Source organism: Dipodomys spectabilis, unplaced genomic scaffold, assembly GCF_019054845.1.
Source record: "Dipodomys spectabilis isolate Male_0828 unplaced genomic scaffold, ASM1905484v1 ptg000069l, whole genome shotgun sequence".
Taxonomy (NCBI): Eukaryota; Metazoa; Chordata; class Mammalia; order Rodentia; family Heteromyidae; genus Dipodomys; species Dipodomys spectabilis.
The window spans coordinates 13178615-13201682 of record NW_024870746.1 but is presented as its reverse complement, the minus strand read 5'-3'; the positions used below and the strand labels follow the sequence as shown (position 1 = coordinate 13201682).

Sequence of the window (23068 nt, the reverse complement as noted above, 5' to 3'; positions counted from 1 at the left end):
CCAGAAGTACAGTTGTGGCTCAAAGTGGTAGAAGGCTAGCCTTCAAAAAGAAAGAGCTCAGGAACAGTGTCCAGGTCCAGAGTTCAAGCCCCATAACTGACAAAGAAAAAGCAAAAGATGTCTTTTGTAAGTCAAACATAACCAGTGTTAGCAAGGAAGTAGAAACAAGGGAGCCCTTGTAAATTGTTGATATGATGTGATTTAATAAAGTACTATGGAAAGCAGATAGATTGATTCCTAAAAAAAATAAATAAATAAAGCTGCCATATGATCCATTAATCCCACTACTGGGTGTACCTCCAAGGAGATAAAGTCAGTATGCCAAAGAGATACCAGCATTCTACATTAATTTTTACAGCATTATATACAAGAGCCAAGATGCAGAATCAGTCTTAAGAGTCCATCAAAATGAATACATAACAGAAAATGTGGCACGTATACAAAATGGAATACTATTCTGTTCTTTAAAAAAGCAAGTCCTACCACTTGTCATACCTGAGTGAATTTGGAGGACATTATGTTAAGTAATAGAAACTTGACATGTTACCTCACATATGTAATATCTAAAACAGCAAAACTCATAGAAACAGAGTCAAAAACGGTTTCCAGAGGATGGCTAGTGACGGGGTGGGGAGAGGCTGGGGAGACATTGGTCAAAGAACATTAAATTTCAATAATAGTTCAAGAGATCAGTTGTGCATATTGCTTATCATGGTGACTGTTTAATAATACTACATTGCATATTTGGACATTGCTCAGAGAGTAGATTTTAAGTGTTCTTACCACACCAAAAAAAGTGTGACATGTATGTTAAATAGCTTGACTCTAGCCTTTGTACAATGCTATATCAAAAATTATGCAAACTATAGATGCATACAATTTTACATGCATACAATTGTCAATTAAAAATTGAACAAGAAAGTCAAATGAGAAAATAGGAAACAAAGAAACTTGCAGTTTTAAGCCTACCCATATCAAAATTAGATGTCTAAAAACCCCAATGCAAAAACTGCAATTGTCAAATTTTATGTAAAAATAAAAATCTAAGCCCAACTATATGCTACCCACAGGATACCCACTTAATATAAACTGGTTAAAAGGAGGATCAGGAAACAGTGAGTTGTCTGGCTATAGGTAAAATAACAAGCTTGGTTTCAATAAAATCCTAAAATTACAGGATAAAGGTGATCAAACATATGTATCTTCAGTATTTAACAACTGAACAGATTGTAGTTTGTTACAACGAGGAGCAGAAGATCCTGAATGAAATGTCCTATAGCCAGGTGCCAGTGGCTCTCGTTCCTGTAATCCTAGCTACTCAGGAGGCTGAGATTTGAGGAACTCAGTTTGAAGCCAGCTGGGCAGAAAAGTCCCTGTGAGACTCTTTATCTCCAAATAACCATTCAAAAACCAGAAGTAGCGCTGTGGCTCAAATGGTAGAGTGCTAGCCTTGAGCACAAAGAGACTCAAGGACAGAGCCTAGGCCCTGAGTTCAAGACCCACAACTAACCAAAAAGAAAAAGGAAAAGGAAGAAAGAAATGTCCTATTGACTGGAGATTATAAACAGGGTAAGAGGTTGACTGAAGGCAGATTTGGATGTTGTCAGCAAAAATACTGTGGATCTGATCAGTAACAGAAATAAAGAATATATAGTCAAGGTCCAATAATAAATACTTGAGAAAATACCAACTAACCTTACAGATGTTTTCAAGTTTATTATCACCAAAAACTTAAACTGTACATTTATGTAGAAATTTGTCTACGCAACATTTCGAATATTTTAAAGCCAGAATAGTAAAATGTTTATTTTTTTCCTTCACTGTTATTGACCTTCATATTTACATTTTCTGTAAAAGAATACCACAATACATCTTCGTGAATATAAAGCAAACAGCTTGTGCAATAGAATATTTGATGAAAATACACATATTCAAAAGTTACAACTAGTTTTTCAAGATTCTAGTACATACTGGATAGCTGGCAAGTCTAACAAAACTATTTCAAACTATGGAATATCACATGTGTCATAATCTGTCTTAAATTTTTTTGACCTAGATAATTTTGATCAAGCACTACTACTTGATCATTGCATATATGTATATTCTATAAAAGTTACAAATAATAGCTCACTCAGCTTATATTTGGTGGTTTGATGCTGATAGATTTGAAATATAGACAAGGTTTAGGGAAATAGTTCTTCAATCTTGATCATTACTTTTCTAAATCTTTTTTTTTGTTTTAGTGATATTTACTTTGAAAATATGAAGTTGAAAACAGCTAACTTTGAGAAGAACTAATCTTATTGAACTGAGGTAAGTCATATTTTTTTGACTCTGATACTGTTATGGAGTAGTATACTTTAAAAAATCACCTCCTTTGTGTTTGATAGAGTCTTAATATCCCAATTCATATATTGGGATAGATAGATAGATAGATAGATAGATAGATAGATAGATAGATAGATAGATAGATAGATAGATAGATAGATAGATAGATAGATAGATAGATTCTTAGTATCCCAATTGTATCTTTTTACATATTAAAAAAAGCCAACTGTCATTCCTTATAGATTCTTAACATACTAATTTTATTAACATGGAACCTAGCCATATGCTGGTGGCTCATGCCTGTTATCCTAGCTACTTGGGAGGCTGAGATATGAGGACCATGGTTTAAAGCCATCCCAGGCAGAAAAGTCCATGAGACTCGTATCCACAATTAACCAGCAAAAAGTTGTAATTGTTGCTGTGGCTTAAGGGGTAGAATGCTGGCCTCCAGCAAAAAAGCTAAGGGATAGTGCCAAGTCCTGAGTTCCAGCCCCAATACACACACACACACACACACACACACACACACACACACACACACACACACGAGCAGGCATGCACAAGTGAAATTTGAGTTAGAGTGAGTTGATTTTTTTCTTGATACCATCAATAATTATTTTTATGAGACTTTGTGAAGTCAGATATCTATGTGCTCATGGTGAAGAAAATTTTCAATTCCAACAATTTCTGTAGATTAGTATTCATGTCTAAACAAACTGATAATAAACCTAGTTTATGTTGTTGTTGTTACAATAGTAACTAAGTACTCACAAGGCCAGACAAGAGCACAAAGAAGACCTTAGTCCCAAAGCACTCCTTCTCTCCTCCCCTTCTCTCTTTCCTGTCTCCATCGGGCACTGAAAGGGACCTAAAGCACATGGAATGTGCACAAGCTCTCAACTCCCATGTATTCATTCAACCAGGAATGAGTCTTACTAAAACTATTATCATTTGACTTGCTTTTACATTTTGATTTTTTGCCAAATGTTTAGCTGAAAGCTAAACTCACTTTTCACGATGTTGATTAATAAAGATAAGAAATAAGAAGAGGAAGAGGAAGAAGGAAACAAAGGATATCTGCTAGGATGCTGTTCTTAGTGAATCTATGCTAGTTAGTAATAGTTGCCTTATGTTTTCTTTCCTAAGTGCCTAGTTCTCAAGTCAGTGAAAGATCTTTCTAGAATCAGTGTTTACTTGTTCTGGTAGTCACTTGGTGCCTGAAAGAAAAATAGCAATGATAGAGAGAATCCAAGTACCCTTCCCCAAGAAAAATAAGGTGTCTTCCTTCCTTCCTTCCTTCCTTCCTTCCTTCCTTCCTTCCTTCCTTCCTTCCTTTTTTCCTTCCTTCCTTCCTTCTTTCCTTCCTTCTTTTCTTCCTTCCTTCCTTGCTTGCTTGCTTCCTTCTTTCCTTCCTTCCTTCTTTCTTTTCTTCCTTCCTTCCTTGCTTGCTTGCTTGCTTGCTTCCTTCTTTCCTTCCTTCCTTCCTTCCTTCCTTCCTTTCTTTCTTCCTCCCTCCCTCCATCCCTCTTACCCTCCTCTGCCTTCCCTCCCTCTCTTCCTGCCCCCTCCTTCTTTTTTCTTTTGGCAATATTGGGGACTGAACTCAGGACGTTGCACTTGTTAGACAACCCCTCTACCACATGAGCCACACCTCAGCCCTTTGTTGTTGTTGTTGTTATTTAGTTATTTAGTTTGCAGACAGGGTCTCACTTTGAGGTCAAGGCTCAGACCTCAGCCCTCCTTCCTTTGCTTTCTATGTAGTGGGATTATAGGCATTAAGCATCATATCTGGCTTGTTTATTAAAATGGGGATCTCCCTAACTTTGTGCCAGACTACCCTGCATTACAATCTTCCTATGCCTCTACTTCCTGAGTAGCTGAGATTATAAGTGCAAACTACCACAGGTAGCCCTAGGTTTGCATCTGATCGCCTCCTTTTGCCTTCCCTTTGGGGTGGACTGATTTGGAGAAGGAATAGCTGAGGAGCAACCAAACCTGACATCAGAGATTCCTGGAGATGGCATTCCTGTGTCATTGGCATCAATGTGCCTTGTGCTCTTTAGGAAAACTGTCCCTCTTTTTCAGCTGCCTTGCAGTTCTTTTCTCCATTAAATGATAATCCTTTAAAAAAAATAAAAACTCCAAATGTGACATTTTAAACTGTAAATGTATTCTTTTGATCATTTGAAAGGTAAATGGCCTCAAAATAGGGATTGAGCAGGCCTATATTTTTTCTCAGCAATTTGTTAAGGGGACTAAAGAATAAACCAGTCCAAGTGCTTTTGCCTTCAATGTTAGAACAGCATGGAAAAAAATGTGTCCAGACCAAGGAACTGGTTTTGATTTTTAAATGTGTGTATACTTTTTGTTCTCACAATATTACAGAGGAGGCTTGAGAAATCATTTTATTCACAGCTTCATTTCTGTAAGATGGAAAAATGAATTGAAAAGCCAGATGTGACAGATGTGATAGCATACCTCTGTAATTCCAGCCTTTCAAGAGGTGAAGGTAGGAGGCTCCAGAGTTCAAGGCCGACTGGAGTACACATATGAGGCTCTATGTTAAAAACAAAAGAACAGACTGGGTGCATAGCTCAAGTGGCAAATCCTCAATACCACAAAAAAGAAGAAGAAGAAGAAGAGGTATATAGGAAAAGGGAGGAGAGGAGAGGGGGAAGGAGAAGGAGAAGGAGAAGGAGGGACAGAGAGGGAGAGGTAGGGAGAGAGGAGAGAAGAGGAGGGGGGAGAGGGGGGCAGAGGAAATGCACTCATGATGAGTCTTGCCTAGTAAGTTCTTAACCCTGGTTCTCAACTCACTACGCTACTTTGAGTTTTCCAACATCCCCCACAACCACCCACCACAACCTCCTTGTTTTCTGCAGATTCATCCCACTCTACAGAACCTAATAATTCATTTGTCAACCAAGATTCTGGTTGCTGTGAGATGATCCCAATCCAAAGCACAGAAATGCCTGACCATTTCTCAAATTTGTTGATAGTTATTTCCTGTTATTACCAGACAGTACCACTAGAGGTCAGGGCAAATCCCTGCCTAGTCTGAAGTTTGTGTCCTACCACCCCTGCAAGTCGGAATGGTACCTGTCAATGCAACAGGTACCCCAAAGCCTCCCCAGAAGTGCTTGGCCTCAGGACCCACACTTCCCTGAACTTGACAAATAACACTTCTCTTGCCTACTCATGAATATGAGGTTAGATTCCTCCCTTGCTCTACTATTTGGGGCTTTGCAACTTTTTTGATTCACTTGTGTTAAGTATCTTTCCATCTGGCTACAAAAGTACTTGTATCCTTTCCATTGAATCTCTTGTATGCAAATGTAATGCTTTTATCACATTTTTGGACCTTGGTATTATGCATTCTTTTCATATTCTGTGGGCTTTGCAAGGTCAAAAGCCTTGAGAATGTTAAAAATGACACCCCAAAATAACATAGTCTTTTCTAGCTATCCATATATATATATATATTTGTATATGTATATATATACTTTTTCTCATAGTACTCCTATGAGCTCATGACTTTTTGCTGACATTATTTGTTTCAATTCTTTGTAATCATTACTTCTTTTTTTTGTTGATCCAAAAGTCAAATTTTAGCCAAAAGAACCCTTTAATTGCCTCATGTTAACCTTGATACTATTTTGACAGTTTTGACCAAAAAAAGCACAAATAGTTGTATCTTTGCTATCTGCTATCTGACAACAGAATACCCTGGACTGATCTTGAATATTCTTGAACCCAGAAGTGCAGTCATCAAATTTTCCAAGTCTTGAATCTTCTCAGAGAAAACTAACTAGAGAGCCAAGTGTGGGCACTATGAAGTGCTTGCATGATTTTGTGCAGCTGTGATATGTGTGTGTGTTAACCCAGTGTTATATACTTGTGTGTGTGGTATGAGTATGTGCATGTGTGCATATATATGTTAGGATGACATTCTGTGGGCATGGGAGAATGCAAAGTAACACACAGTTTACAGGTTTTTATCAGAGACATTTTATCCCATAAAGTCATAATTCTGACCTTATTTCTCTACATGTATATTTTTCTATTCTCAATGGTCTTAAAAGCTGGTAACTGAATAGTTTTTGAAATCTTAAGTGGCTTTAGGTAAATACAGCCAAATAAGATCCATTTGTGATTTCATTAAATTATAAAGAATGACCCTAAATGTTGGATAAGGTACCATGCAGCTTAATTTACCTCCTGAGTCTACAGGTGAACCCAAACTCTGGCACTTGCCTCCCTTCCTCTCAGCTCAGAGGCCTTTGCCAGGACGAAGACCACAGGCCTTTAGACGGTGATGGTGTCAGGAAGTTTGCAGGCATGGTAGATGAGAGGAAGGCAGCCCACATTAGAGGGTTGGATGGCTCAGTCTGGTTCTGATAACTCCTAGTGGAAGTCCACTGGTGTTAGGGTACAGAAGCAGGGATGGGGATCCTCAAAATAGCTGAAGGATTTAGTACTCCAGAGAAAAGACATAATTTTTCTAATTCTTCAGCTTCCATGGGAAACACTATATGCAAGAGACTTGATCTGTGTGTGTGTGTGTGTGTGTGTGTGTGTGTGTGTGTGTAGCAAATTCCATTTTAACTGCAATCCTGTATTTATATTGTATTCACCTCGGTTCTTTCTCCTTTATTTTTGGTGCCCAAATCCAAACCTTCAGGTGAAAAATGTGCTCCTTCTACCTACTACAGGACTTGCAAATACAAACTGTAAGGAAAAAAGCTTAAAGGCAAATGTAAAATTCATTCTAATTCTTATGCCATTTATTTTGACCACTGTTTGAACTATAAGACGTCTTCTATCAGAAATAACTCTTTGAGGATTTTTTTTTAGGACTAAGTGCTAAATGGTAGAGCTTAAGTGGTAGAGCAGCTGCCCAGTGAGGCCCTGAGTTCAAACCCCAGTACCACGCAAACAAATGAATAAAGGCATTTTGTTTCTTTGCTTTCTTGCTTATTTGTTTCCGTGCCCACATGGTCTTGAACTCAGCTCCTGGGTGCTCTCCCTTAGCTTTTTTACTCAAAACGGATGCTGTAACACTTGAGCCACAGCTCTACTTCCAGCTTTGGGGTGCTTAATTGGAGATTAAAGTCTCAGGGACTTTCTTGCCCAACCTGGCTTCAAATCTCCTTAATCCTCAGATTGAGGATTCAACCTCAATCATGAGGTTTTTTTTTTTTGGGCGGGGGGGAGCAGGGGATTACTAGGGCTTGAACTCTGGGCCTGGGCACTGGTTTTTAGCTTGATTTCACTCAATGCTGGTGCTCTACCATTTGAGCCAAACCTCTACTTCCAGAATTTTTTGTGATTAATTGGAGGTAAAGAATCCAATGGACTTTCCTGCCCCTGCTGGCTTCAAAGCAATCCTCAGATCTCAGCCTACTGAGTAGCCAGGAATAAAAGCATGAGCCACCATCGTCCATCTTCGAGCAGTAGTTTGTATAGAGGAAAACATGTTTTAGACCCACAGTCAGTCCACCTTTTCTCCCATTTGATAATAGTCAAGTAGCATGGTGTCCTTGTCATTTTGTACAAGAAAAAAGAATACTGGAACTTTACAACTTCAGTTGTGGAGGTGGGAGGGAAGGGATGGTGGGGGGAACAAAGGAGGAGGCAACAATGCTCAACAGGACATGTACTCATTACCTTGCTCATGTAACTGTAGCCCCTCTGTACAGCATTTTTACAATAAAAAAGTACCAAAAAAAAGGATATGGATGAATCCTACAGTTGAAAAATAAAAGCCAGACATAAATGAAAAGAAAAAGAAAAAGGAATACTGGGGCTTCTACTTAAAAATAGTAGTTGCTGTAATAAAATGACGAGAGTTACTAGTTTAACTTTTTAAAGCCAATTTACGTAAGGTTTTAAACTAGTTACAAAACTAATAAACTTTTGCAATCTATGTATGAAGATTACCATTTGCTTAATTTAATTCCCTTCAATATTTAAGCAACTTTTACACACTTAGTATGTCTTAATTATTTACTAAATGTTTCACTTCAGTTTCTTCAATCATGTAACAAAACTATGTAGTTATTATAAATATAATAAATTAAACTTATTTCATATCCCTTTCATATTAATTTATGTCAAACTATTTACACAAAGATTACACATTTAAATATAATTTAAGTCACTTATTATGTAAGTCTAAATTGTTTCTTTTACCCATTTTAAGTTGAAATCCAAAAACGAATTCTTTGTTAAATTACAAACACTGCATGTACTTACACCAATATAAACTATTGTTAAAGTTAACACAAACCTTAATATTAAAGTACTTATAAAATGTAGAGGTAATTTATGTTTTATTTAATTATAGTGACTTATGTTTTATTTTATTAACATTCCCCAGAATTCAGAGCCATGCACTTGCTCCCTACCTCCTCTCCCCACCTCAAAAACAAAACAAAAAGGGAAAAGTTGAGCGCAGAGGCGCAAGCCTGTAAACTCCAACTACTGGGGAGACCAAGGCAGGCAGAGATCTTGCGTCTAGAAGTTCAAGCCTACGCTCGGACAGCAGAGCAAGACCTGTCTTACAAACAACAACAAACCACCACCACCACCACCCAAGGCATTCCAGACAAGTTGAGACTCTGAGTAACCATGACGCATATCTACCAGAGTGGTATTGTAGAAAATCATGACGGTAGTAATACCCCACCCTACGTGGACCCCAGAGGTTTGGCCTCCCCATCGGGTAGGCTCACCGCCTGTCACGCTGTGTGTCTCTGCTGTGAGGCGGATGGACACGCTGCCTCATGAGTCTGAACATGGACTTACTGTTGTTGCCAAAGCTCGCCTCCACCTTGCGCTTGGAACCTTGTCTCCAGATGGCCGCCCTACTGCACCTTGGCTGCTCGAGTGTCACCTTCAGGAAGCAATCTCCTCGCTCACTGCCGGTGTTGATCAAGGACGAACGGGGCCCCCACTGTACATCCATGCTGCCCGGGAGTGTCTGGCATCCTTGTGGCCAACAGGTGGGACTCTGAGGCCAGGTGAGGCTGGGGTCGCCGCCATCCCGGTCCCCACGGCCAGGGGGCGCTGTCACCCCAAGTCTCCCCCGCCCCCGCCCCCTAGGACTGGCCTGGGGCGGGCGCAGAGCGAAGGTCGGCGTCTTCGGGCTCCGAGACTTTCTCCAGTGGGGCAGCGGCATCATGACGGTGGGAGCCAAGCTCCGAAGCCAGGCGGCGAGCAGCTTCGCGCTCCGGGGGCCCCTGGGGCGCGCGCGGGCGGAGGGGGACGAGGAGGCGGAGGCCATCGTGGAGCACCTGGAGTGCGAGGAGCCGGAGGCGGCGGCTGCCGAGAGCGGGGCGCGCGGGGCGCGCGGGCGGCGCGCGGGGTCCCGCGGCGGGGCGCGCAGGGTGCACCTGGCCGCGCTGCCCGAGCGCTACGAGCCGCTGGAGGAGCCCGCGCCCGCCGCCGCCGACAAGCCCACGAAGAGGTACCGGCGGAAGCTGAGGAAGTACGGCAAGGTATGCGGGCGCTTCTACCGCACGCTGGGGTGGGCGGCGGGGACTCTGATGCTTCCCCTGCCCACCCACCCCGGGGCTCCGCGCACCCCGCGAGGCGTTGGAGAGCCAGAGTACCATGCTCGGGCGGAGAGGCAGAAGGGATCGCTGGGTGTAAATGACCTCAGGTAGAGGGGATCGCTGGGTGTAAATGACCTCAGGTAGAAGGGATCGCTGGGTGTAAATGACCTCAAGGGTCTTATTTAGTTGAAATCCTGGTCCAGGAGAGAAAATCGACGTCTGGGTATTGCCCATCAGAGCACCGACGAGTTGGCACAAGTTAGGTGGCTTGCGGGAAGGCGATCCAGTTGGAGAGTTAAGGAAGGAACTGTGAGCCGCTCCTCGCCTGTGTGTCCCACTAGCTGAGAGATGCCGGGGTTACTCTTCCCAAATGGTTCCAGGGCTCCGACGCACCCCAAATACAGGCATTGGCACCTGTTGGGTCTCCTGTTCTTTGTTCTCTACCCTGGAGCTTTGGAATATCCTGCCATTTGCCTTGGGGGGTGGGGGAACCCATGGGGAAGGAGAAAGGAAGGAAGAATGGTAGACCAGAATGACCCATTTCCTTCTCAGAGATTGGGAGTCCAAAGGCAGTTCTCAAGAGTTCCTACCTGGAAGACTTAGACACTGCTGCCTGTTCCTTTAACGGGGACAAGGCCACTAGGAAAAACAAACAAACAAACCACCACCTCATTGTATCCCCGCCAAAGACCAGGCCTGCCTGACTTACTGTCCAGTTATCTGTGAACTGCACTGGCTTCTTTACACCTGCAGCCACTCCATCATGCTGGCTGCTGAGGTTTATCCTTCTCTTTTTTTAATACATATTTTTTACTGTAAAGATACTGTACAGAGAGGTTACAGTTACTGGAGTAAGGTAATGAGTACATTTCCTATCGAGCATTGTTACCCCCTCCTTTGTTTGTCCTCTTCCATCCCTTCCCTCCCCACCTCCCCAACTTCTCCCTCCCTACCCCCCAAAGTTGTAAAGTTTGTTTTCCATTTAGTGTCTTGTACATCTCATTGTTACAATGAGTCAACCTGTATCCTTACTTCAGCAATTTGTTATTGCCCTTCCCTTCCCCAAATTAACAAAATTGTTCTCTTGAACACTATCTCAGAGCAGCTTTGGGAATAGATCAGAAGCTGGCAGTGGTGAAATTCATTAATAAAAACTCTCAATTGGAGCCAGTGGTGCATTCATGTAATCCTAGCTACTCAGGAGGCTGAGATCAGAAGATCAAAATTCAAGGTCAGCGCAGGCAGGAAAGTCCAGGAGACTCTTATCTTCAATTAACTGCCAAAAAGCTGCAAGTAGAGCTATGATTCAAGTGGTAGAGCACTAGCCTTGCGTGAAAAAGTCAAGGGACAGTGACCAGGCCCTGAGTTTAAGCCCCAGTACTGGAAAAAGAAAAGAGAAAAGCAACTTTCTCTTGGGACTTTAAAGATGAAGGTCGTGTCTGAACTGATCATCTTTCTTCCTTGTCCCAGTGGAGCACAAAGGAGCCACCAGTCAAGAGCCTGATGATGTACAAACCCCAGTGAAGAGGCTGGTGTTTGGAGAGCTTTCTGGAGTACGCCTTCTGTACAGGGCTTTGTGTAGGCACTAGAGATGTGAAAAACAAATACTTTGCAGCCCTGATCTAGAAAATCTACAGCTACATGGAGATAAGACATAGTAGGGAATCCACTGCGGAGCTCCATGGGGCAGAGGTCAGCAGATGAATCCTCCAAGATGCAATGTAAAGTCAGGGAACATTTCTGATCATAGTGACATAGACATGAGGTGCACAAGAATGGGCTGCAACTTCACCAGATAAAGCCAGGCAGTGTGGCCACACCTATATTTCTAGCTACTGTAGAAAATCAAATCAAAATGTGTTTGAGGCCAGCCTGAGACTCTATCTGAGAAAGCGAGTGAGAGAGAGGAGAGAGACAGTAGGGGGAAGGGAATCCCCATGTAACAATGCACAATGAAGCACCACACCCTATTTGCTAGAATGACTACTCTGAAAACTACTCTGAAAAAGAAAGTCAATGCTGGATGGCTCACATCTAATTTCAGCTACTTAAGAAGCTAATATTTGAAGGATTGAGGTACAGAGCCATCCTGGACAGAAGAATGCGGGACTAACACTCTCCAGTTAATAGCAAAAAGCAGGGTTGGAGGCATGGCTCAAGTGGCAGAGCACTAGCCATGAGCAAGCAAGCTGACAACATGAGGTCCTGATACCAAGATACACACAGACACACACACACTCAAAGATAAATAAAGCAAGCAAGCATAAAATAACAAATGGTGAAACTATGGAAAAAATTTGAGCCCTTGTACCCAGCAGACAGAAAAGTAAAATGATGGCATTTTATGAGAAATAATTTGTATGTTTCTCAAAAAAAATTAGGCATGGGATTAACCTATGATCCAGCACTTCATTCCACAACTAGGCATACAACCAAGAGAGATGAATGCACACATGTTCATACAGTCATTACTTACATAGACAAAAAGTGAAAACAACCAAAGGTCCACCAGTGGGTGAATGAATAAACAAAAATATGGCATGTACATACAATGGGATTTTTGTGGCCATAAAAAGGAATGAAGTACTAATATGTGCTACTAAATTGTTGAGGCTCTAAAAACATGATGCTGGGTTGAGTGGGCCAGAGCCACCGGTTACACATAGTAAATTTGACTTGCATGATTCTAGTGACAGAATATCCAGACTAGGTAAATCTAGCGAGAGAGAACACAGATTGGGATGGGGTCAGGGGTGAAGGGGGAAATAGAGACCAATTGCTTAATGAGGTGTGTGGTTTCCCTTGGGGAAGATGACCTGACATAAGTCAGGTAGCAACACAACATTATAAATACCTTAAAGGCCACTGAATTGTCCACTCTCTAAAATAATTAGGTTCATCTCACATGAAATTTGCCTGAACTTAAGCAGTAAGAGATTTTAAAAGATAAAGGTATGGCATCTGAGATGAAAAGAATAGAGAAGTTGACTTGGGAAAGTTCTAGAGTTGCATACTAGCTCAATAGACCCAGGACCCCAAGTGAGACCACATTCCCATGTTAAGGGTCAAAAAAGTGACTTCAGCTTCCACTTCCTCAGAGCCAACTGGGTACCAAGCTCCAGCAAAGAGAGAGACCAGCAGCCTCTTTTGGGGGAAAGGCTGTGAGGACAGTCAAAGCTCAAAATGTGAGAGGCAATTTTTTTTGGGGGGTGGTCAGTCATGGGGCTTGAACTCTGGGCCTGGGCACTGTCCTTGAGCTCTTCAGCTCAAGGTGAGTCCTCCACCACTCAAGCCACAGCACAACTTACAATTTTCTGGTGGTTAATTGGATATAAGAGTCATGGCTCTTTAGATCTCAGGCTCCTGGCTAGTTAGGATAATAGGTGTGAGCCACTGGCGCCCAGAATGAGAGGTGATTTTTACCCACTTTAGTCACCAGGTGAGCTTCTCTTTTCCACATTTAAAATCCTAGTTATTTTTTTCATATGTTTTATTGCCATCCATTTATTGTACAAGGGGGTTGCATTTCTGACAAGTCTGTATTTGCACACAATGGATCTCCTCAGCTCACCCCACCGTCCCCCCAACCAATCTCAACTAGAACCATCATTCCATTTTCACACATGTCTGTAATATTTTTTATTTATTAATTTATGTATTGTCAGTGGTGGGGCTTGAACTTAGGACCTGGGCACTGTCCCTGAGCTTTTCTGCTCAAGGCTAGCACTCTACCACTTTGAGCCACAGCTCCTCATCCAGTCTCATGGACTTTCCTGCCTGGGCTGGTTTTGAACTGGGATCCTCAGATATCAGCCTCCTCAGTAGCTGTGATTACAAACGTGGGCCACCCATCCTCACCCGCCTTCAGAAATGTTATCTTCCTTGAGTTCTGTGGACTAAGTCGGGAACCTGCAAACAGCTCCATGTTTTAAGGAATGTGTTTTCTTGTCATTCCCCTTCCTGTTAACTTCTTAGATCCTGCCTCTCCTCCCTCCCATCCCCCAAGCCTCTTCCTGCTTCTACATAAGTAAAAGACTTTGCCTTTGTGCCACGAGAGAGAAGAGCGTGCATCCACACTGCCGGTCTCACCCCAGAGCACAACCTTAAACTGGGGTGGTTCAGCCTTCTGGAAGCCTGTGTGCCCAGGACTCTTGTGGAGATCCACGTTCCCAGTGGGTTTTATGTAATGAGAATAGCATTCCTATGGCACACGTGATATTGTTCAAATGCTAATTGCTGGGCACCAGGGAGAGGAAGGAACATGCATTTGCTGTGTGTCCCCCAGGGCGCGGGCATCCTGCTTTTGTACTTTATGTGCCATGCTTCTGAATCCTCTCCGCAACCTTGGGAAGCTGTGATTACCCTGTGGTGCAGCGAAGGAAGCTGTTCAAGGGCGCACAGCTAGAGATCAGTGAGTCTGGAGGGAGGGAGGAGGCCTGGCCTGGGCTCTTCCCAGGCAGAGCTGCAGAGCTGGGCATAGAAGAAGGAGGCCCTGCACTCTCAGAACTTAAATTAAAATAACAGTCATTTCTCCAGGCACCCTGAGAGCCACAGAGCAGAAAGGAATTAACTTTTACTAATCAGGCAGCTAGACAGCTGGAGAGGGGAAATGGAAGGTATGAAATAACTGTTAGATCCCCATGTTTGGGGTTGAGATTGCTGTGGCTCAAGTGGTGGAGCACTAGCCCTGAGCTAGTGCACCCAGGCCCAGAGTTCAAGCCCCATGACGGACAAAACAAAAACAGACCACTTACCCCAGGTCCTGACCCCATTCACCACTGAAAATTTTTTATATTCAGAGAAGGTCATCGTGGTGGTGGAGGGATGGTTTCCTTTTTGAATCTGGAGAGACAGTGCCATAGGAATGCTTTGCCTTGGCCTGGTTTAATGTGCGGCAACCCCCAGAAAGCCTCCCTTACTGCATGAGCTGCCACAAATCACACAACACATCAGGACTTAAAATCAAACCTTGGGGCTGTTGCTTCTGGAGGCTCTGGGGGAGATTCAGTTCTTTGCTCTTTCCAGCTTCTGAATCCCCCATTCTTCTCTTCCTTCTTCCTGTCTCTCTGCTTCCTGCCCTTACATTGCTCTCTGTCTGACTTCTTCATCCCTCTTTATAAAAATACTTCATTTGTGATAGAGATATGGCTCCATGGTAGAACACTATCTGACCTGCATGAGGTCCTGGGTTCTAGCCTGGCACTGCAAAGAAGATTAACCCTGGATTAAATAATCCAATATAGAAACTTAACTAATCAAGTATACAAAATCTCTTTCGAGGTAACATAGTGATAGGATTAAGGGTTGAGCATCTTAGGGAGGGGCCACGATTCAGGCTTGAATACCCTTTCATGCTTCTGACCCTAGCATCTTTCTGTGAGATTCATTTTACTCAGATCAAAGAATCTCAGATAGGCTCCACTGAATACACAGATACTGGATCTCTCAGATCCATACTTGACAATGTTCAGTTAATGAGTTCTTTTAGTAGATTCCCTTCCCCCCCCCAAAAAAACCTCAGAATATGAAATGACAAGTAGCTTTGTTTTGTTTTAGCTATCAGTTTGAGGAAAATGGATAAATGAATACCAAAAACATCAGCTTATAGGCACTCTCAGACTACGAGCACTTTGCTACAAAATGACTTAAGTACTGCTTTGATTGAAAGGGAAACAAGGTGTGTTTGAAGGGCCTGGGTTCCTCAGGAAGGAGCAGGGACAGAGGTCATCTGTACACAGTGATGGGAAGACAAACAGGTTCCTTGACAACATGGGATTTTTGTAGTGATAGAAGAAGTGGGATCATTTGGCTAGGGGTAGGCAGGTGGGGAGGGGGAAAGTATGAAGTTGTATCAAGAAAGGAGAAGCCAGCCTACTAATCAGGTAGGTTGGGTTTGCCAGGCAGTATTTGATGTCAGTGTAAGCTTTAAGATTGGGATCAGGAATTGGGATCGTGAGGTTGAGATATGAAGTGTGTGAGCTGAGATTCTGGTCAGCTACTGGGCATTGATGTCCCTGAGAATAGTGAAATGGAAGACAACAGTGCAGTCAATGTGAGTCCATTACTATGCCCTTTATTTTTCTGTTGTAGTTCACTTTGAATTTCTTGGATATCTCCTGTCCAACATCAGCCCTTAAAGATAAGGAAGAAGCAGCCACTGAGAAAGCATTGCCTTCAACAAGTTTCTGATCGATTGTTCTGGAATCGCAGAACTTAGTGCATGCAGCATTTGGAGGATGACAGAATATTCCATGAGAACTAATGTGTGGGTCAGACAGGAGCGAGCCCTACATATAGAGGGAAGGCAAGGTAGGCTTCTAGACAAGGAGCATGAAGGACAACTTGACCCGGCCTACAGATGGCCCAGAGACTTTTAGGCTAAAGAATGGTCATAAATTGCTGGGCACTGGTGGCTCACGCCTATAATCCTAACTACTCAGGAGGCTGAAATTTGAGGATCACGGTTCGAAGCCAGCCCAGGCAGAAAAGTCTCTGTGAGACTCCTATTGCCAATTAATCACTCAAAAACTAGAAGCTGTGGCTCAAAGTGGTAGAGCCCTAGCCTGGAGCAAAAAGAGTTCAGGGACAGTGCCCAGGCCCTGAGTACAAGCCCCACAACCACCACCACCACCAATAAGAATAATAAATAATTAACTGGGTTGGTTTTAAACTGGCAGCCTAACTTGTTTCTAAGAATGTCTCTGGATACTTGAAAATATACTGAGCTTACAGCATTGTACACGGAGGTGACATCTTCTCCAAGCCTAGTGTGTTGTAATGCAGATGTGGGCTTGGACACTAAGGGATGTCAAACACAGTGACTAGTGAATTTTCCCTGGGAGAAAGAGGAAAAAGGATTCTCCAAGCATGTCACCATCACTTTAAGCAGGAGTTATTACCAAGCTGCTCAACTTAATCTTTTGCCTTTCTCTTTCTGAAAACAGAACGTCGGGAAGGTCATTACCAAAGGCTGCCGCTACATTGTCATCGGCCTGCAAGGATTTGCTGCAGCCTACTCTGCCCCCTTTGGAGTAGCCACCAGCGTGGTGTCCTTCGTGCGCTAACTGGAGTTCTTGTGGCAGGTGCCATGACGAATGACTGGAAGCCTCTGCTCTGGGGATGGTGAGAATCCAGGAACATTTCAGACTTGGACTCACAGAAGATGGGGAAAATATATGCTTCTTGGTTGCATTGAGAATGAGTGTTAGGGATGAGCCATCCCATCCGTCTGCTGAGCCTCTCAGGCAGACTCGAGGGTCAATCCTGCAGTGAATTAGTCTGAGATTCAGTTTGGGACTAGGGCTACTTGGCTTCACATGAAGACCCTTCCTGTGAAAGGTGGAGGCTGGCACATGACAAATTGAAAAAGTATGGGAAGCAGTGTGTTGACTGGGAGGAGGAAGATGGAGGAGACCTGGAGTCTGGTGGCTTGCTAGATTGTTATGAAAAGATGGGTGTGCACAGCCCTGGGCTACCTCACGGCTGAGAGCAGCAAAGGAGTCGTTCATTTCTCCTTCCTCCGCAGCTCTGTCACCAGGAGTTTAATTACAGGCCTGAGAAGAAGGGAGGAGGAAAAGCCCCTCTTTGAAGGCTATAATGCTTTGAAAGTGGTATTCACAGTTGTGTTAGACTGTTTAAAGTAGATAAAAAGCATGTCATTTTGCCCAGCTCTGTAGAAAAATGTAGCTGACTGTGAGAGGAGGAGGAAGGGCAAGTTCGGATGCGGGCTGGACAGCCAGGACAGGTGATCTGAGAGGCTGTAACTGGTCTAAGCCCAGTGTGACCTGGCCAGACTTCCCTGCAAAGGGGTGGCTAGTTGTATATGCCTAGCGGGCCCTAGCAGCGTCTATTCAATGCTGACGAAAGCCCAGCTCCTCCTTTCTGCCAGGCCAGCTCAATGTGGTCTGTCTTGGAACACAGGGAATGAGGGAGTGGACACAAAGCCTGGAAATAAAAGTATGGATTTAGAGAAGGTACCAGTAAGTAGGAGGCAGGTGCTGAGGAAATTAGGCCAGAAGGTCAATAGAGAAGAATAATGGAAGTGAATCTCGAGAGGGTCCAGCCTTTAATTCTAGATGGGGCTGAAGGATGCAGAATGTGCAAATGCTTAATCTTCTGTGAGGCTCATGTAGCTTCCGCTGGCTCCATTTGTAGCCTCCTTTCCTTGGCTGCGCTGCCCCATTTCACCACATCTCACTTGGATCGTTACGAGGATGACACATGTCAACGCTGACTCATGGACTGCTGTGGCACACTGGGCCAAGAAGGATGGAAGAAGCCCTTTGAAGCATGTGATGACCTTGGGTCACGGCTGTTGAAAGTAGTTAGGAAGATCAAAGAAGGAGGAGGGTCTCTTGCGATATGCCTTTGCCAACCCCTGTGGCTACTGTTCAGACTGCTTCCAGAATGTCTAAGATCCTGACCAGTTGTTCTGATCTCCCTGCAGGATCAATGGAGCCTCTTGCCCTAGGGCCTGCGTGGAAGGCCTCTACACTCCTGTGTCACCCAGCGGTCCAGCCAAGAGGCACTGGGTGGGAGAGAAGGGACAGTGAAGATGGGAAGATAGATAGATGGGTCAGAGAGAAATGGGGAGAGGACAGCGCGGTAGCTCTAGCTAGCTTGGTGAAGATGTTTGGTGGCCCAATCCGTACACCATTCATATTAATGAGGAAAGGAACAAACCAACGATCCTGTGGTGAAAGTTGCTAATGACACTTTTTTACAAATACTTATAGCTTGTTTGGCAGGGCTGGAAGTGAGGAAAAGGAGAGGCAGACGTGAATGGGAGGAAAAAGTCAAGTGTAGTTAGAGGGAAGAGAGTCAGAATCCCGGAGGGCTGTGGCTCACCTCACTGGAAGTGAGGGAGGTGTCCTAAATGCTGTGGGGCCCCAGGCTGCCGGCCATGTCCCCTGGGGAGGACGCCCCAAGTTCCAAGATTGTGTCTTTGTCTGGGAGCCTATCCAAAGAAGAGCTCCCCCCACCCCCAAATTGGAAAAAAAAAAAAAAACGCCAGTCAAGCACATCCAGTCCTAAATTTCTCAGAAAGTCTGGTTAAGAATTAACTCAGAAATCTCCGTTGTTGAAACCTGGCAGGGATTGTCCTAAATGCCAGTTCCCACTCCTGGCAGGTGGACTTCAAGCCCTGGCTCTTTGGGATCGTTCTTTGAGCTGAAGGACTTGTATCATTCTTTGCTGATTACCTGCTTGCCTTCCATTTCTCTCTTGAGCTTTTAATACTGGGCCCGTACCCTGCTGAGAATGAGTTTTGAACCTCCCCCATTACTGACTTGTCCGAGAGGCTTCTTTTTTGTTTTAATCTTTTTTTCTTGCCCTGTGGTAGAAATAAAAGCCCCACTTACCTGATGTTTCCGTGTGTGGAGGGCTATTTTTCCCTCTCTTCCTTGCCTGAAACTCCAGGCTAGCCCAGAGGTGCAGGGGGTGATGGGCTGGGGGAAAGTAGGAATTCAGAGCTACTAAGTGGAGAGAAAGATGACCACCACTCACCAGGGTGCTAAAGGACTTTTACCAGAAGCCCTCACAAGATGCTCTGGGGATGCGGGGGCCTCCGCTCACACATGTGTTGAAATAAAACATTTCTAGAACCTCCAGCTTGGATTGAAGAGAGTCCAGCGTGGGACCAGGAGGCTCCACTTCCCCCCACATAGCTGAGAAGTCTGACACAGCTGCCCTCTGCCCTGCCTGAGGAATCCCAGGCCTTGAGACTCACTTGCCAGAGAGACTCAAGGCAGGAAGAGAGGCTGTGGAGGGGGACTGCAGGGTGCCAGCTGGGCATGCTTGCTCACTGACTCCTCCAACATGCAATAAGAAAGGTCTTAGTGGTGGTAAGGTAGAGAGGAGGTGGCTGGTGGTCTTGGGTAACCATCACAAGATCAGGTTCAGGGGTCACAGCTCCCCTGGTTAGGCTTATTTATAAAGCAACCTTGCCAGGCATGGCCGAAGCATTGGGAAACTGTTTTAGGCAGCTGCCCCTAGAGGGTTTCTACATATGACCTTTACCTCTGGCCCCTTACTCTGCAGGAGTACAGAGAAATGAAATTAGTCTTCATACTTTATAGAGCTCCCTGTATTTTTACAATTAAAGGTAGATCCAAGTCGAAAGGGGGGGGGGGGGGGAGGGAGGGCTGCATTTGAAGGGCTCAAGGCTTTGCCAAAAAGCCAGATGGATTCTAAGTCTTAAAAAAAAAAGTCACCACTTTTTCTCTCTCTGTTCTATTCTAGCTCTCTGCTCTCTCTGTTCTATTCTAGCTCTCTCTGTTCTTACCTCTGCTCTCTCTGTTCTATTCTAGCTCTCTCTGCTCTTTTCTAGCTCTTTTCTCTCTCTTTGCTGCTTAGTATTTTTTTTTCCAGCCCCTCAATGCTCATGAGACTTCTCCAGACTTCACCTAAGGACTCAATCCACCAAGGGACAGCTGCTGCTCACTGCCTTCTCTGGGAGGGGACCAAATTCCAGCCTTTTACCCCTATTGTCGACGCCCCTTGTCAGCAGCAAGTAGCCAGAGAATCCTCGCCCTATTTCATGATTACTAAAAGGCTGGAATGTAAGGTTCACTCCTGGATGGCTAGCAGACTCCACCCTCCTCGCAGCAAAGTCTCCACCCAGTACCTGCATTACCTAGGCAACTGGGACACCTGGAAGAGGTCACATCTGCATCCGCTGAGGTCACATCTGAATTTGATGTGGCCATACCTTTCCCAGCCCATCTCTTTCTCTGTTCGTTTCTAGCTCTCTGCTCTCTCTGTTCGTTTCTAGCTCTCTCTGCTCTTTTCTAGCTCTTTTCTCTCTTTGCCAGCTCTCTCTCTTTCCCTGCCACGTGGAGTGCCAACCTTGCCTGGTCCCAGCAGGTCTACTGAATAAACCTACCCCTTACCTGAAAAAAAAAAAAAAAAAAAAAAAAAAGTCACCAACTCCTTTGACCATTCATATGGAAATATGGAGCCAAAAATAATACTGTTTTTCTTAAAAAAAAAAAATAGAGGTAAGGTTGTAAGTGAGACTACTTGCTGAATGAACATCAGAGCCAAGAGGAAAAGGAGATCTCTTCAGATCTTCCCCGGGGCTCAGTGCCAGAGCCTGGTGAGAGCCCCAGCCGGGCAGGGGTGGAGGGGCAGGTCTGGGGGAGCAGCAGTAGGAGAACAAAGGGCAGATGGCTGGAGGCCTGAGCCCAATCTGTGCCCCCTGGCTACTTCATGCCTTCCAACCTTCTGCTCCATCTAGAGACAAAAATTAGGCTAAGAATTCAGCATCTTGAGGACTGGCTTTGCTTTTTTTGGAGGTATTTCTCAGGTACTTCCTCTTACATAATCTGGTAACAAGATTCTAAACAAAAGCATCTAGTTTCACACCAGACATTAAAAATGAGAGCAAGGGCTGTAATTCAGTGGCAGAGATCTTCCCTAGCATGCCAGTGTTGGATCCCCAGACTGTGCTTGTGTGTGTGTGTGTGTAAGGGGAGGAGTCTGAGCCAAAGTACTGAAGAGAAATAGCACTGAAGGGCTCATATTTCCTTCACTGGCTCTTCAAAGCCAGGGTAAATCACTTCTACTTAGGCTCTGTTTTTCTCACTCATAACCAAGATAAGTAACTTGGTTTTGGTTTTGGCTTGCCATAAGAGATATTTAGAGGGGCTGGGAAGGTGGCTCAGTGGTAGAGCGCTTGCCTTGCATGCATGAGGCCCTGGGTTCGATTCCTCAGCACTACATAAGCAAAAAGAAAAAAAAAAAAGCCAAAAAAATAAATTCAGCATTGCCTTTAAAAAAAAAAAAAAGATATTTAGAATTGTTACCAAAGCAAAAAAAAAAAAAAATAGTGGTGAGATGTCTTTTAAATTTTTTTAATAAAAGTAAAACAAATATAAAACATAGTTTATATAAAAAATTATTGGATGGAACCTATCCATTATGTTTACAAACATATCTTCTTTGTTGAAAGGAGCAGAAAAGCACATGCACATTAATTATGAACTTTCTTCATGCCTCTCATTCTTCCATACGAAATCAGACCTGAATTTCTCTTCCCAGTGTTTTAATTTTAATTAGTAAGATATTTATAGAGTCCCATACCTGCTTCCCTGGTTACATGGCTGAGGCACAGGGGATCAGAGAAGAGCACTAAGTTACATTTAACATCTATTGGATACACGAGACACTGTGCTAGGTGATTAATGACATCATTTTATTTAATTTTCCATTCTATTCCAGTTTCAATGTAACATCAGTGATTCTCTTGGTTTTATAGATGAGCAAACCAAAGTTTTTAAGAGGTTAAGGAAGTCAGCTTCAACGCCATGATCAGGCATGCTAGATTTTTGTAGCTGGGACAAAATATCTGGGTCAGGGCAAAGGGAGGGGATATCTTTTTTTTTTGTATTTTTTAATAAAGTTTGTAATCCAATGGACACACAAAACAAAACTGCGCTGAGGAAAACAGTTTCATAAATTAATAGTGTTAGGAGGTCTGGGGGCGTTCTGGGTCGCAGGAGGAGGGACTGGCCGGTCCTGTACAGATGCTGGGTGACAGACACGGGGGGATATTTTAAAGGAGGAAAGGTTTATTTGGGCTGATGGTTTTAGAGGTCTCAAGAGTCCATGACTGGCTGACTCATTTGCTTTTAGGTTGGTGGCTAGGCAGAAATATGACAGTTAAGCAGAGTAGAGGAAAGCTGCTCACCTTATGGCATCCAAGAAGCAGAGAGAGAGACAGAGAGAGAGAGAGTACAGAGACCAGAGGCCAGGCACAAGTTATGCAATTTTAAGGCACCTTCCCAGTGACTTCTTCCACTAGGCTCCACCTCTTAATAAACCAAGTTATCACTCTATCAATGATACCGTCCTTCAGACAAAGAGAATCCATGATCCAATCACTCCCCACGGACCCCACTCTGAACACTGTTGATGGGAACCCAGCCTTTGACACATGACTCCATAATGCCAGGAGATGCAAAACCAGGACGCAAAGTTGTGCTCTTTCTGCTTGCTTCGGCTAGCTCTCATCTCCATTTCTTCTCAGGCTCCTGATATCTTCAGTGACCACAAGGAAAGAGAGTTTAAATGTAATCACACCCACCCTGCATTCCTGTTTGCATTATTGTGGTCCAGGTGGTAGAAGGACTCTGAGAACAAGTTGAGGTGCTGACCAGCCTGTCATACTTTGGATTTTCAAAACA

The 23068-nt window shown here is 43.8% G+C and overlaps 1 protein-coding gene across 1 annotated transcript; it reads left to right on the top strand.

The window, feature by feature from the left end:
* Positions 1-9444: 9444 nt before the first annotated feature.
* Positions 9445-19247, top strand: CUNH1orf115 (chromosome unknown C1orf115 homolog). Its single transcript, XM_042682018.1, has 2 exons — positions 9445-9827; positions 16829-19247. The coding sequence occupies exons 1-2, from the start codon at positions 9510-9512 to the stop codon at positions 16946-16948; spliced, it is 438 nt and encodes a 145-aa protein (XP_042537952.1). The 5' UTR covers positions 9445-9509; the 3' UTR covers positions 16949-19247.
* The last annotated feature ends 3821 nt before the right edge of the window (positions 19248-23068 follow it).